Source organism: Sander vitreus, chromosome 5 (genome assembly GCF_031162955.1).
Source record: "Sander vitreus isolate 19-12246 chromosome 5, sanVit1, whole genome shotgun sequence".
NCBI classification, from domain to species: domain Eukaryota; kingdom Metazoa; phylum Chordata; class Actinopteri; order Perciformes; family Percidae; genus Sander; species Sander vitreus.
In genome coordinates, this window is record NC_135859.1 from 30,982,167 (window position 1) to 30,998,212 (window position 16,046).

General features: G+C 40.0%; 1 protein-coding gene across 1 annotated transcript in view; it reads right to left on the reverse strand.

The window, feature by feature from the left end:
• The window catches only part of fras1 (Fraser extracellular matrix complex subunit 1), a 258,103-nt gene that overhangs the window by 80,575 nt on the left and 161,482 nt on the right, over positions 1 to 16,046 (reverse strand). The window contains exons 25-27 of the mRNA XM_078251454.1: positions 15,409 to 15,549; positions 9,576 to 9,876; positions 5,448 to 5,532 (exon numbers count right to left, since the gene is read on the reverse strand). Of these exons, the coding sequence (XP_078107580.1) occupies positions 5,448 to 5,532; positions 9,576 to 9,876; positions 15,409 to 15,549 (527 nt within the window). The remainder of the gene's footprint in view (positions 1 to 5,447; positions 5,533 to 9,575; positions 9,877 to 15,408; positions 15,550 to 16,046) is intronic.

The following is a 16,046-nucleotide window of genomic DNA, read 5'->3' on the forward strand; positions in this document are numbered from 1 at the left end:
CACAGAGCTGAAACACAGAGGGAGCATGTTGTTTTATGCAGCCTCTTGCCCTTTGTGTTCTGTTGGGGGTCGTTTAGTGACACATTTTTAGACGTAAGAGGACTTATCTCCAAGAGACAGACAACTGGGCCCTCGGGCGCCCACCGTAATCCTGTGTGTTCACTTCTGCAATTCGTAGGAGGCAAACAAAAGGTTTCGGATGTGTTGGCGGGGGCTGAAAGTGGGTGTGTGTGTGCTGCTTTTAAATCGTGCTAAGACATGCCTGTTCACTAAAGGCAAACCACTGCAATCTCTCCCCCGAGGCAGAGGAAAACAAACACAAACACAGGCAGACTCAGCAGGGCTAACCTTTTATCCTCACCTCATAGGTGAGGGTGAGGTGAGGTTCATGTTTGGGAGAAAGCTGTCGTCACCCATGGGGCCATAGGGCATTTCAGCACTTCAAGAAGATGGAATAAAAACCTTTTTTTTGGGCTGCTTCCTGCTTTTCTTTTTCCGTTTGCTCTTTGTTTTGTTGTTTTTCCTGCTGTGATCGTACTGGTATTCAGAGGCACAACATGCAGAGTGGAAGTGCTTGTAAGCCTCCTGGTTTGTAACACTGCCTTTTATCTGCAACTCTCCTCTCATGTTTTTGTGTCAAGCAGTCACAACACAGACTGTTAACCTGGAACTATGGTCAAAATGATGCATTGAAGTATAACCATCATGATTTGAAATGCCATTTTGTTCTTAACACACTTTTATATTTACTTCTAGACATAATTCTGAACTTCAACAAAAATGTCCAATGTAGAAGGTTTCCCGATATTGATTGACAGCTAAAGGAAATGCAGAAAGTCCACAGCAAAGAGAGCAGAGATATCACGAGAGCAGAGGAAAAAGTTTCAGTTTAAGGTTGTCACATTAAGATGAAAAGGGCTACTTTTACCAAACTCTCAGAATTTTTTTTTTTTTAAAGAAGCAGTTACTTCTGTCAGAAGTGGGAAAGGCCAGCAGCCGCTCAGATCTTTAATTCCTGAGGCTATTACATTCTGAGGTGTCTGCTGTCTAGAGATCTCAAACTTTTTCAACCTTATTTATACAGGGAGGGCTGCATTAGCACAAATGGTCTTTTTCTCCATGCCATCCTGCTTTACAGTCAACCTGTTCAACAGTGCCTTTTGCATTTAGGTAGAATATACAATGTAGTTTGTTTGTGTCGGCTGTGGCTGGTACAGTATGTGCACATTCATATCAACTTAGACATGCCTGAGTGTATTCCTGTCACCCTACACTATGTTGTACTCTTTATAATGAGGTTGGAATACATTAAACGGTTTCTTTCAAAGCAACCCTGACATTTTCTGACTTTCTGTACAAGATCTAAATTTTCAAAGAAAAGTCAGGCTAAATTTATGGGAATATGTCTTTGTAACACTAGTGTAAACACAAACAAAACTGGAAGTTACATCAGTGTTTGTGTTGCTCTTTGATGTAGTGTGAAAGATGCAATCGCATGAGACTCTGCATGAGTATTTCTCTTTGTGACATGTTTGTGGATGCATTTACTTTGGAGGGAATGAGTCCAAACATAAAACAGATGAAAAACAGGATAATGAGTTAATGTTTGCTGTCAGAAATGTCTGTTAAGTGAATGGACTTAGAGACGATGGAGAGGAGACATCTCATCTTGGAGAATCCAACAACTCCTCATACTCTGCTCCAGAATTATTTGTATGGGTGTTTTCTGATCTGCCACCTTAAAGTTACATTGTGTAAGAATTTCTCCCATCTAGCGGTGAAATTGTATATGACAACCATCTGAATATTACTTTCTACCCCCCCATTCTGAGTGCATTCTAACTCCTACGGTGGCCGTATTATTCAAAGAAGTACGACTTCGTCCGTGAGTGTTCCTTCCAGTGTAATAATAGTTTTACATTATTTTGGTACCATTTCATTGCTAACATCAGCTAACAGGTTCCCAAACATATGCAAGCTAATGTTAGGAAAGTATCAGTGCTATCGTTAGTCTGTACATTGTATGACATTAATAGTGTAAGGCAATGTTTACAGCGTAGGAGAGAAGCAACGGAGGTTTTAATATATTTCTCTGAGCAGTATGAACAATGTCAGTGAAACCAAAATGAGCTCTTAGTATCTCCATCGTTTACACGCAGCTGTTCTAGCTGTAGCTAGTCTGTGTTACAACTGCGCATGACGTGAGCTGCCAGCGAAATCACGACACATATTATTACGTTTATGTTACAAGGTAGACAATCCTTTTTCATCATTGACGCGAGGAAAAGTATCCTAGACGTCGGTCTAGCATTATGCATAACCATGCTGTATTTAGCTAAGCAAGTAGCAACTATAACATTTCGAATTTACACAAATAGGCTGAATTACCTTTTGAGAAGAAAGCAGGCAACTTCGGTGTCCCTTTTAAAATCCTTGCTCCTTATGAGCATCCTTTTCCATCTTGGAAAAGCCACTCCAATATTAACTTTGGTCTTGTTGCTTTGCCTGTCGGTTGTCATTTTAATTCTCTTTTTAACTTCCTTGGTGACGCCGTTACATGTCCTCGAGAATAGACGCAATCCTCCATTTTCAACAGGCTTTCAAATCTGCCGGCAGTCGCAAATAATCTTCTCCCCCTCTCTGGCATCCATCACAGTCAGTGCCACTGAGTGAAAAGCGCGAAAGGCGGAGGTATGTCCCTCTTTGGCTAATGTATTTTAAAGATGGAGGCGCAACATGGCAGCCGTCATTCGAGCGACTCGCTCTATGTATTCTGAAGTCAGTTAGTGGAAGTAATTACACATGAATGAGCACATATTTGTGAAAGAACAAAAGGGTTTTTGCTAAGAATCAACTAAAAAAATTACACAATGGAGCTTTAATAATTAAGGTTTCATTTGGTTTAGGCAACTAAATCGACTTGGTTAAGGTTAGGGAAGTTTTGCTGCACTATACTGTACTACTAATTATTTAAGCTTTGAAACAAATAACGCATAAATAATAATGTTCTATTTTACTTTTTACTTTAATCTTCCGATATTTAGGTCTGTTTTTTATGTTGGTTGCCTTATTTCTTCTGTGAAGCACTTTGTGACTTTTTTGCTCTTGAAATAAATAAATAACGTTACTAACTTACTGACTTTTCCTTTTTTAAACGCATCCTACCTCACCTCACCTACCTGGTGAGTGTGAACACATACACATTTGTTGCACAGACTTACTGTATGAACTGGGACAAATGTTTGTCTTATGGAGTGTGGGTATGAAAAAGGCGGGTGTTAAATATTAATAACAGTAACAAAATTGGCCGACCAACTGTCAGTCAAAACACAGTCACCGACGTTGAGTTATGTGCTTAACAGTCAGTTGCTTCTGCTAATATTGTCTGAGAAAGTCGAGCTAATCAAGTGATGGTGTAATTGAGCAGTCACCCCCAAACACACCTACACGCTGAAGCTCCACTCAATCACCATCTGCAAGCAGCACTCTGATAGCTGCGCCTGCAAAACTAATTTACTTGGGACTCACTCAAATTTAAGAAAACAGTAAACAGCAATAACGTTGGTTTTCTCACTACAGAGACCTTTAAAAAATATAAAAACTGTTTGCAATATTGGCTAAACAAATTTAGAGCCCTTTTCCTCGCCTGCATATAATATATTCATTTTTAATCCGTTTATTTCAGTTTTATATCATTCATATTTACTTCAATTTGTTACACACCTTTACCGTTTCGCTACTCTTTATCAACCGTCTGTCACTTTGTCCCCTGAGTAGTCTCTATCTCACACACACACACACACACACACACACACACACACACACACACACACACACACACACAGAGCAGAGTAACGCAGCTGTCACACTAACCTATCAACAAATATCAGAGCCTTTAATCCCTTGTTCCGCATTATTTTCAATATTTGGGCCAAAGTCCGAGGTCAGCTCGACACCAATCACGCCCCTCTGTCGGGCTGAGATCGGCCAATCACAACCCTGGCCTCAGTCCGTGGGGAAAGAGCCTCAAAACAGTGAAGAATGCAGATCAGCTGGGATGATGCAGCGAAATGAGAAATGGCTACACTCTAAAAAGAAAAGAGCTGTCAAATGTGTTGGTGTGCTGCTTGTCATCCAACAGTGATCGTACCGATACTATATCTCACATTTCAAGTGTTTTATAAACATATGTTTCTGTACTTATGTTGTATGACTATGAATATATACTGAATGGTTACATAGCTGCCATTTAGGAGGTTCTCAGCTCACTGTGTTGTTCTAAAATAATAATAATAATAAATAGATGGGATATTTTGTTTCTCCTGATTCATGTGATTGACTATGTATTCAGCTGCATAATGTGATCATGGCAGCAACCATGTATCTAGATAGCTCAATATGCTATCTAGTTGTAAACTACAGTACCTGTATTAAGATTTTGGTGCTTGTTTGACAGGGAAAAAATGAATAGTCATTTACTAATAAAATAGTATTATAGCACAGGTGGCAGTTTTTTGTTTTGTTCATAAACTGGTGTCTAATTTTAGTTAAGTGTTTAGCCAGGAGGGCTTATTTTCATCTAGTCCCTGGGCAGCCAATAGTTAAAAGGACAGATGTAAAGAATAAAAGCAACGACAAAAAGCAGTGAAAACTAAGCAGATACAAACAAAGCCTGCACTACATAGAGATAAGAGAGACAGCTATTATGAGACACAGAATCAACAATAGCATAACAACACAAAGTTAGGCCTGGTGAGGTGTAGATATTTGGTACAGAGATAAGCAGGCAGAGCTCTTATACTAAGCATAATAATGGCAAATAAAAAAAAACAACAACACGAAAACACCTCTCTGTTCTAGTGTTCACAAGTTTGATTTCTAATAAACCAGGCACATGTGATTTACCACACTTCTGTTCGCAGTCATTTTATACATTGAGTATTGATATGACAAAAATCAATGTGAGAAGGAAACATCATGCCCTTAAAGCCCAACCTTATACAGTATAAGCTTCATAATAATGAAGCTCTACGTGTTTTATGTGTGCATCATCTCCAACTGGAAGGAAGCTGCTTTATACGTGTCTTTTCTCTCTAAGGCAAACTTTCTCAACAAGGACTCAAGTATCGACTTGGCATTTTAACCTCAGAGCACAGCACAGACAGAAATATTCAATTGTTTCACCGTAAACTAAATTTGGAAACAAATGTGCCTTGGCAGACTATTCTTCTCTATTAGCTGTAATGTTACTAACTTGATCTGCACAGCCATCTTTATTAAATATCTCTATTTGTAGCTAATTTTCCCTTTGGAGAATACACCTATGATGCAATGATCTAAAGTATATGGATGCATTTTTAAGACAGTTTATTTCTCTCTGGTCTTTTTTGGAAAAATGTATATCATTTAGAGTACCAGAAGAAAGTGTCTGTGTTATTATACGGTACCTGCATTGACACGGCTTGAACTTGAATTGTTTCTGGTTGAGAAAACAGCTGGGGGTCAGCGACACGCAAGGTGAACTCACCAGAGCTGCAGAAAGAAAACGAGAGAGGACATTGTGAAATCACTTAAAAGACTTCAATTCAAGAGATTTCAGAGTTCATTCTCTCTCTTCCCTAAACTCACTTAGAATGAAGATGACCTACAAACTTAGTTTGTAGCCCCGGAGGTCTCTGGGAAAACGAGCCATGTGAGGCTCACCTAGTTTGTACTCATTAGACCTCATCACCTCAGTGATATCTAGGTGAGTGGAGGACAGTAACCTCACACACACACCAGCCCACCTGCTCACACACTTATCATTAATAACATCTCCTCTCACCGTGCCACCTCAGCATCATCAAAGTCAAGGCTTATTACCCACAAGTCCCTGGGGCTGGGACACAGCCAACTGCAGCTGAAGACCAAATGACTGAGCAGTTTGTTGGTTTAGTTGGCGACTGAGAGGGAATTAGGGCTACAAGCTGAAGCATATATGTTGTGTTAGTCAAACGTTTAAATATAAATGTAGTTTATTTTGGTTAAACTGAAAAAAAATGTTGTAAGCAAATGAGACAGAAATAGCATTATATTTCCTATAAATCTATTTGCTGCAGAATCCATCCATCCATCCATCCATCCATCCATGTATGTACTGGTATTGGTGTCGTCATTTTTTTTTAACTATTCCCAACCCTAATAGTGAGTGAAAAGTACAATATAGGCTTCCAAAAAGTAGTCGAGAAGAAGTATAAAGTAGCATACAAAAAATACTTTTGAGTTGAAATCTTTTGAAAGAATGCTGTTCATTCGTTCAGTGACTTGAAGAAAAGGAACACTGAAGCTGTTCTGGAGGCTGGTGGTGGCACCCCACCTTTTCTGAGACACTTTATGTTTGTATTTCTTTCCACTTGTCACCCATCTGTATATTTTCTATCTGCACAACACTTAAGCAAGGCAGCATCTCTGAGAAGCTTTCCGCTTCCTCTTCCTCTTTAAAATTCATCCGTCACAGAACACAACCTCACAGCGCCTTTTTAACAATGATAAAACTCTTTGAATTCCAATTTCTGGCAACAGAAGTGAGATTGGTCACAGCTCTACAGCATTTGTTATGGTTAGAATAATTGTGACCCATTAACGATGTATTGGACAGCTTATCAAAGTAGCATAAGGAATATATTGCTGACATAGAACTTCTAATTCTCTTTTTATGCGACTGTGACTGGTATATTTGTTTGAATTCATTATAGTTGAAAGATGATTTTGGAAGAGATTTTTTATGCAGACATAACACAAAAGTGGGAAAGTATGCCACTTGAGACATAGAACTCAACATGAAAAAACATAAAACATAAAAAAAAAAACCCTCTTTTGAAAAATGAAAAGAATTTAGCTCATCTTCAACATCCGTCTTTTATCCGTGGTGTGGACATTTGGACACAGCATTTGTTTGTGGCTCTGTGTCATTCGCCATTATCCACCACTCCACATCATTTGAAAAATATGGCTATAATATGCAGATTAAATCCTATTTGGGGCTTTATGTTTTATTGTCTCCATTAATCTAATGGCTCAAAACTGGGCAGTGGACCATCTTTTTCTAATTCCCTGGCATGCCTCCATTTTAGGCTAGACCAGCTGAGTCAGGATTGAATAATGTGTTAAACATGTCGATTCTGATTGGTTGAACGGACATTGGGCTTAAACTCAAAATGCTGCAGACTTGTTGCAAGAAAAGGCCACAGCAGAACAGCTGTAGTGAGGAAAGTTGGCTCCAGGTTGAGCTCTAAATATATATATATATATATATATATAAGCAGCCTCTTTGATCTCTGGCACAAATATTCATACTGTTTAATCACACACACAAAAATTTGGCCACATTACTGTAACTAAGAAGTGTAAATGTAATGCATCTCCAGTCAGTGTGTGGGTTAATGGAAATGAACTTTCCAACCAGGAAGCTGCATAAATCAAACAGACGGCAGGCAGCTGGGCCAATAACAAGAGCAGCAAAATATGAAATGTCAGGATACTCGCGGATAAAAGGAAGGAGATGTGGTGTTTAATGTCAAAAAAGTTGCAAATTAAAAGAGACATGCCTTGTGTTAAAACTGACACTTTGGCAACAAAAGCAGAAATTAATTTGAATTCCTGATGCTTTTTAAAGTGTTGGATGTAAAATGGACAATCTGGGAAAATCTAGCCTTGCATTGCTTTACACTGTCATACAGACAGGAGACTAATTAAAGGAAAATATGAATACACATGTGGAGAAACACAAGTGCAGTTGCTTCCATTCAGGGAACGAGGGCTCACTGGATGGTTTGATGAGTATGCAAATGATGTGATGCTGCGACCTTCAGTCTCAGTCGAATTTAACATCAGGGAGATTCAGTGACGAGAGTATGACACGGGTCTACTGAAGCACGTTCAACCAGCGTTAGACCCATTCATATGAGACGGCTGTCATAGGTTGATCTCTAGTTGTCACTGTTACAAGACACTCCATTCTATTCGCAAACGACACAATTACACATAACTATGTCACAAAATTACGAGATAAGGTTTCATTTTCACGCTTATGTGCACAACAAAGGTGCTGTTAAGATTGATTATTCTACAGTTTCTGGCTGCAGTGTAAACCAATATGCATGTTAGAGAAGGATGCACTGAAAACAGTTTACACAGTTTCAAGAAAATTCCTAGCTCAATTAAAACTTCTCTTTTTGCTAATGACTCCCTCAGGAGGCCCATTCCTGCCAGGGTTCACCTGGCGTCTCCATCCAAAACATTGGATGACCGGTGGGAATGGCTGCGAGCATATGATGATATATAGTCTGGCCTGGAGCTCTGCATTTTTTTAATAATATAGGTAGAGGTGTGGCTGTGATGAGTAACGTGATGGATCACTACCAGGATCACATTGATGTAACAATATGAAGATTGATGGACCCCATTTAAAATTCTCCTTTCTTTTTTTTAATTATCACTATTTTTTTTTTTATTAGATAGTAAATAAACAGGAAACTGGGAAGGAGAGAGAGGATGACAGATGAAAGGGCTGCAGGTTGGATTCAAACCCAGGCTGCTGCCAAGGATTCAGCCTACATGGAGCAAACACTCTACTGGGTGAGCTAGATGTCACCCAGTGCTTTCTCTTTATCTATGGCACTGAGGTGGTATTGAGTGTTGTATTGATCATTGTGATGGCAAATAAAATCGTGCACTATTACACATGGAAAACACGATGACCATAAGATCTTCGGCATGTCATACACAAACTGTCAGTGCGTCATGACGAGGAGAACCGTGTTTAAAGGGGATGAAAGTAGTGAATGTGATTGGCCAGCCTTTAACATGCCGAACTACAATGTTTGATAACGTATTCTTTCTGATCCCACCCTGTATCCAAGTGCTCCCGACCCCCGATTTGACTGCAATCTCCGCCACGCTGCAAAATACAGTAAAGCCCTAAATGTCAATATCATTAAATACATTTTTAATCTCTGGGCGCCTGGATAGCTCAGCTGATAGAGCGGGTGCCCAAGTATAGAGGTTCACTCCTCAAAAAATTCTCTAATATTTGTAACTATCGACACTTACATTGTACTCGTCAAGTTCCTGGGAGATAACCTACATCAAGACATCCATTCGTTAGAAAGTCGACCCCAGTTCTATTCAATCAAAGTCAGGAGGAGGGTTGTAAAGCACGGTTGGACGATCCCTTGTTGACCCATTCAGATTGAGGGCTGACTGAGGTTTGACTCACATCCCTGAGTCAGTCTGAATGAAGAATTAGACAGTGATCTCCACCACCATGTAAACACCAGATGAGGAAATATCTACCAAAGAATTTAAGCCAAGAATCAGGCCCACTCAAGCTGTTCTGAAGGCTCATGATGGCCAAAAACATTTTCTGACTGTTTTTACTTTAATCTGTGGCTGCAAAATATCTGTTTGTGTGACCAGACTGTCCAGTCATTTAACACCAAACATTATCACCTCATTTGAACAGTTTTTGAGTGCTTCTGGGAGGATTTAAAACATTATCCACCTCCTTAAACTTCCTACACATCAGATCCACTGACCTGGCTTTGTCTTTTTGGTGTCTGAACCGGACCCGACCAGTTTTCAGCTCAGCCCAAGTGAAGCTGTCGTCCCTGGTCAAGTCTTGTCCTGCCTTCCCTCTGCCTCCCCTCTCTTCTCCTTCCTCCCCTCGGAACAGGACCAGCTTTCCGTTACTTGGGCCCTGAACGAGCTGGAAGATTAGCCGCTCAGGCGGACTGTCGGGATCCTTCACCTGCAGTAGGGTGAGGGGCAGCGGGGCAAAACCGCCGAGGGGAACCAGCAGGGAACCGTTGACCTGGAGGGAAGGGGGGTGGGTGTTCGCTGAGAAGAGGAGGGAGTACAGAAAGAGAAAATTAAATTAATTTTCTTTAGTCTTTAGTGTTATTACCAGAGCTAAGCTGAACTTGAAAACCTCTTTGAGGGGAATCACACACAAAATAACACACTTTAATGATTCCTGAGGGGAGACCAGTGTACACATAGTCATAAACAAGATTAAAGCAAACATGGGTTGTGAAATATTACTAGAAGGACCATTTCAGCTTAATAACACAATGGAAATATAATAAAGAAAAGTAGGAAATTAAGACAAGAATTACTGATAGAATTGCTACCTCAGGTTTAAAAACAGAACACTTATTTTGATTACAGCGTATGTGATCAAAATATTAAGAGAAGAAATCGTTGTAGCTGTAAAGTTGTCTCACACAACAAAGGAAAATATAATTGACAGGTGAAAAACACACAGCCTCCAATTACTCAAATTAATACGTTGTAATGCATTTTTAAGCCTTACATTTATCTAATTAAAAGTGCAGCTGGCTCAGACTGTGAGTGGGTGTAGGGATGAGATGAGGTTATAAAATGAGAACAGAAAAGTGTGTGTGTGTGTGTGTGTGTGTGTGTGTGTGTGTGTGTGTGTGTGTGTGTGTGTGTGTGTGTGTGTGTGTGTGTGTGTGCGCGTGCGTGCGTGTGTGTGCGTGTGCATGTGCGTGTGTGTGCGATAATGTCTGGTGAAATATGAGCAAGGCATCTTGGTCTTGCCGTGGCATTTTAGAAGTTGGCTTTAATTGGAACTGACTTGGTTGGGGAACTTTTTAAAGATCAGCTCTTTTGAGAGGCCACATTGTAATCTCATTATATCTCCTCTAATGATGCCAATAGGCATTCTAAAATTTCAAACCTTCGGCCATGTAATTAAACTCACAAATGAGAATAAGTCTATAATTTAAAGCACTAGTTTCTCAACTTTTTTATTAGCTGGCAAAAATGAAAAAAAAAAAAAAGGAAAATAAAACAAAGCGACTTCGTTCCAGGCAATTTCGCTTGAATAACTAGTGGATTAGTTAAAGCCTAGAGGTTGAAAAATGTTCATTATTTCACAAGAAGAAAGTATTTATCACAAAAGGTGCATGCTAATGTATTACTCTATTATAATTACGCTTTGTGAATTTTCATAAATCATCACACAACCACAGCGTCCCTGCCTGCAGAATGACAAGCACTGTTTGAACATAAAAGCCAAAAATTAAAAGTACAAGACTTCTCTAATGACCTGACCATGCAGACAATGCTCTTTCTCAGTGTTATTCAGGAGAACCAATTACTGTAGTATTTTACTAAGAGGAAACTAATAATCAGACAGCTCCAATCTCTCTGAATCAAAATCTTTTTAAGGCAGTTACACACCAACCAGAGGGCCGACCGTTGGCAGATAAGGCAGTTGGACTGATCAGTCTCCCCGAGTTAGTCAAAAAAGTGCCTCGGAATGCACCAAAGCGACGAGACGTAATACGTCTCCATAACAGCAGGCAGCGCTAATCTGTATTGTCGGCCAAAAAATTAAAACCGGCAGCTGATTGGACGAACGCGTCACATGGGTCTGGCTGCTGCTTCCGGATTTTGGATTTTTCAACCGGCCATTACTGGCGACTCATTTAGATTACGATCTCATATTGTACTAAAATACCTGTTTCTGAAAACATTTTAAGTGAGAAATAGGCCATGCAGTTGTTGAATATGTCTTCATTTCAGATCGACAAGGGTCAGTTTAAAAGATTTTCGTCAGATTTTGAGAGGCTTAGTTACGGCATGAGTCACGGTCATCCCGCTTGCCATTTCTGGGTGACTCCCAACTGCCCTGTCTCCGACTGAGCATGTCAGGTCGGCCAGAATGAAGGCCGACAGCTCCTCCGACGGACGACAGCACGGAACACACCGAACAGACTCGGGTCACTGACCTCGCCAGACTGTCCAACGGCCGATTATCGGCCTGGTGTGTAACTGCCATTAGCCTCAGGAGTTTGAGTTGACAAAAAGGAGAGTGTAAATTCTGGACTTACATTCATCAGGAGGCCAGAGACATAACTCTTAATGCTAATGTTGCTCTGCAACTGCTGAATGTTTAAGTAGGCAACTGTTTTCTATCACATATTTGCTAAATATATTCCCTGAGGCAAATTTCCAAAACTATTGCGCAGCTTTTGTGACCGCTAAACCTACACAAATGAGACAAAAAGACACTGTGTAATTCTCAAAGCACCCGCAGCGGGTGAAATGCACCCCTAACTGAACTGCCAAGTAATAGCTTCTCGGTGCTCTTCTGATATTTGCATGTATTTAAATTAGGTAAAATGCCTCTTTCTATGCAAATAGCCTAAAAAAACAGTCCAGTTCACAAAGTTTTTCCACTACATGGTACCTGTTCGACTCGCCTCAACTCTACTCACCTCGATAGATAGCGGTTGCAAGTTATGCGCAGTTCATGGTGCTATCAGCGTCTGCAATACATTCTTTGTGAATTCGACAGTCTGTGTTGGTCAGCTTGTTGATGAGCTATTCTGCCTCCATGGGGCCAACAAGTTATTAGTCGCGGCGTTAGCCTAGGACCGGCGGGGGAAGGTGCGTAGCCACACTCATGGAACACAGCCTCCCTATCTCCCCTTCTCTGCAGCTCTTAGTTATGCAGTTATAGTTCTAGACTACCGGGGTACCTCCTTTGACACACTGAGCTTCTCTCTCCTCTCGCTTTCCATCTGTGTGTATTCGTGTCACAGAAAGGCTTGTTACTAACAAAGCTCCAGGGAGCTTATTCCCCGGAGTCCTTATGTTCTTTTTCCGCCCAGCATCATCTTGATCATGATGCACCTACATCATGGTGGCAGTTGTCGTCAGGAAACAGTCGCACGCCTACAGTCTATTACACTTGCTACGCGACTGCAACCGGCTGATTTAGAGTATATGTCCGGCCAACGCCTCTACACGCCCTGTTACGCCTGCTGTGCTCTCTACGACACCATAAACTATTATAACTATTACAATATCAGCTATTGTGACTATTATTGCCATTGTTCATCACACTTTTAACCAGCACCACAGACACCGCCACCAAGAGCCTGGGCCTGTCTCGAGGTTTTTCCAAAAGGGAGTTTTTCCTTGCCAATGTCGCACTTACGCATTCATGCATGCTCTTGGGGGAATCACTGGAATTGTTGGGTCCTTGTAAATTATAGAGTGTGGTCTAGACCGACTCTATCTGTAAAGTGTCCTGAGATAATTCCTGTTATGATTTGACACTATAAATGAAATTGAATTGAATTGAACAAAAACCCACTTGGTGCAGCTTAAAAGGGCTGATATGTAAGCTAGGACCTTAATCGCTAACCATTCATTGTTGTTGTCATTAACACAAAGACATTTTATCAATTACTCCTTAATATGTCCCTCCTGTTCCTTTAAGTTTTTCAACAAAATTTCCAAATTCAAATGCTCAATTCTAAAAAGCTGCAAATGCCACTTATAATATACTTATAATATACTTATGTCACTGATAGGAAAAGTTCCCAAATATGTAATACAGCTTTCTCCCAGGAGTTGTCATTTGTGTGATATGTATATTTGTACTATGTACTTGAAAAAAAGTGTAGGTAACTGTTGGTTCCAATGTGGATCTCAGCATTAGGTGACTTGTCCTACATACATTTTAATTAATTTAATTTTAATTTTGAATTAGCAGCAATCGTGTATTTGATGCTGTTAAATTAATTAGAGAACAGCACACATTTTTCACGACATGAGCTGCAGCTTTGGAGGGACATTAACATTTAACAACTTCACCTCACACAGCATCAGGATGTGGGATTACACTGTTAGCTTCACCACTGTATGCCTTGGTTAACCAGCCTGTTGCCTAGCAACCCACCATGTGGATTTGTTTTCATGTAACATCTTGAGGTTAACTTGCATTATTGATGTGGCTTTCTTGATTTCATTTGGATACAATAAAAATGCCCTCACACCCCGGTGGTATCTGGACATCTGTCAGATACGACAGACTATAAAGTGAATATTAACATGTGTTCCAATTTGTATTGGAACAGAAGCCCTGAAAGGCAAGGGGGGGAAAAAACAAAGATGTTTATCTCCTATGCAGGAGAAAATATCTTAAAGGTTATCTCCTAATTAGGAGATGTTATCTCTTACGTACGAGATCAACTTTAAGGCTCAATTAGGCTGTTTTGAGAGCGAGAAAGCCGTGCAGAATAAAGCGCTTATAGTGCATGATGCAAAGGTAATTGAAAGTTTAACCAAAAGTAAAACAAATAAGTTTACCTTCTTAGTTAACTACAAATGTCTACTGTAAAACATAATGGAACTGTATAGGGGCCGGCAGGCATAGTGAGTGAAAGAGAACAATGCCGATACAACACCACTATAAAACTACGAATAGCCCACCGCATGTGTTTTAAATACCAGCCAACAGGCCATGTTGACACAATCATCATTGCAGCTCTCATACAGTAGCTCATATTTGCAGAAAAGTCATGCAGAAGGTCAAATACACCACACACAGCCAGGGATTGAGTCGGTCATACAAATTAACATTCTAGATTTTTAGTGGATGGGTTGCCGGTAGGTGAAAAATACATCATTAATGAGGAAAATATGAATATATTCACAGAGCTCCAGTGTGCTTCAGTGTCACTATTATTAGGCTCCATTGCAGTGCAATGGACAGCGCCGTACCTACACAAAACAGTGCTGTTCATCGTTCTGCAACAACGTGTAGTCCAATGACGTAATTCACGTAAATAATAATTAGTAATAAGTGGACCTCTGGAAGAAAGAAAAAGAGGCTGGTTCATCTTAGCAAGCAGCTGAGTTTACAATAATTTGCTAACTAAGATAAAGAAGTAGAAGAAGACATACTTTATTGATCCCCAGGGGGGAAATTACATTTTTACACTCTGTTGATATTACACATTAAGCCTGAAATACACACACATGCACAAACCACACCTATACATGCATTAATAAAGAGATGTCAGAGTGAAGTGGATGCCCATTAAAGGCGCCCCGAGCAGTTACATTGCAGAATTTTGCTTTAGATCTCTAAAACAAGATTATTTAGCATTAATAGAACTTATCTTTTCCTAATAGAACATGCCTACTGCATGTAAACTGTCACTGGCACAGACCTGCAACACACTAAACTCATACTTTTCAGCTAACTAATACAAAGTAAGTGCAAAGATCCAACATAGGCATCTAATCATAGACTGTATTTACAGTTTATGCATCTAATGCAATGAAAAATAAATAGAAATATAATGCTGAATATTGGACTGTAGTAATGTCATTTATGACCTGATGCTTTTTAACCAGGTAGTGCCTGGAGGTTGGACAGTTCCATAAGTGAGAGCAGGCAGTTGTGATATCTGCTAAAATATCTGTATTTACCAAACATTAACTATCACTAACGAACTCTATCGACCCTCTGATTGCTGTCATTTTGTGCTATGGGACAGTAACAATTTTTTCCCTTTAACTGAAAAACAGACATCACATTATTACCGTGGCAGGTCCTGGTTTTCTGATCGGCGTAGAATCCACTTCCACAGTCGGGCGTGCAGTATCCCTCCATGAGGTAGGTTTGGTCACGACAAGCACTGCAGCGTCCGACCCCGTCACACAGCACACAGTCGGATGAGCAGGCTAAAGAAGATGAAGATTAGTCAGAGTGTTAGATGGAATGTTTATAAAGCTGGTACAACTTTTGGTAACACTTTACTTGAAGGTATCTACATAAGAGTGACATGACACTGTCATGACAGTCATGACACATGAACCCTAACTCTAACCCTAACTCTAACCATAACCCTAACTCTAACCATAACCCTAACTCTAACCATAACCCTAACTCTAACCATAACCATAACTTGTCATGACAAAAACCGAATGACAATTACTAAAAGAAGCATTATGTCATAAACATTTATGCCTTGTTTATAATGTTTATGACACGTTCATGAGATGATGTTCATGAGTGTCATGTCACTCTTATGTAGATATCTTCAAGTAAAGTGTATCGCAACTTTTCATTCATTTTGTACTTTGAGCTGGTATTTTTCTAATCCACACGATGAGTATTTCACTTCATTCAACAACAAAAAAATAGAATTCTTAATAAGTTGGACACAATGTTTCTATAA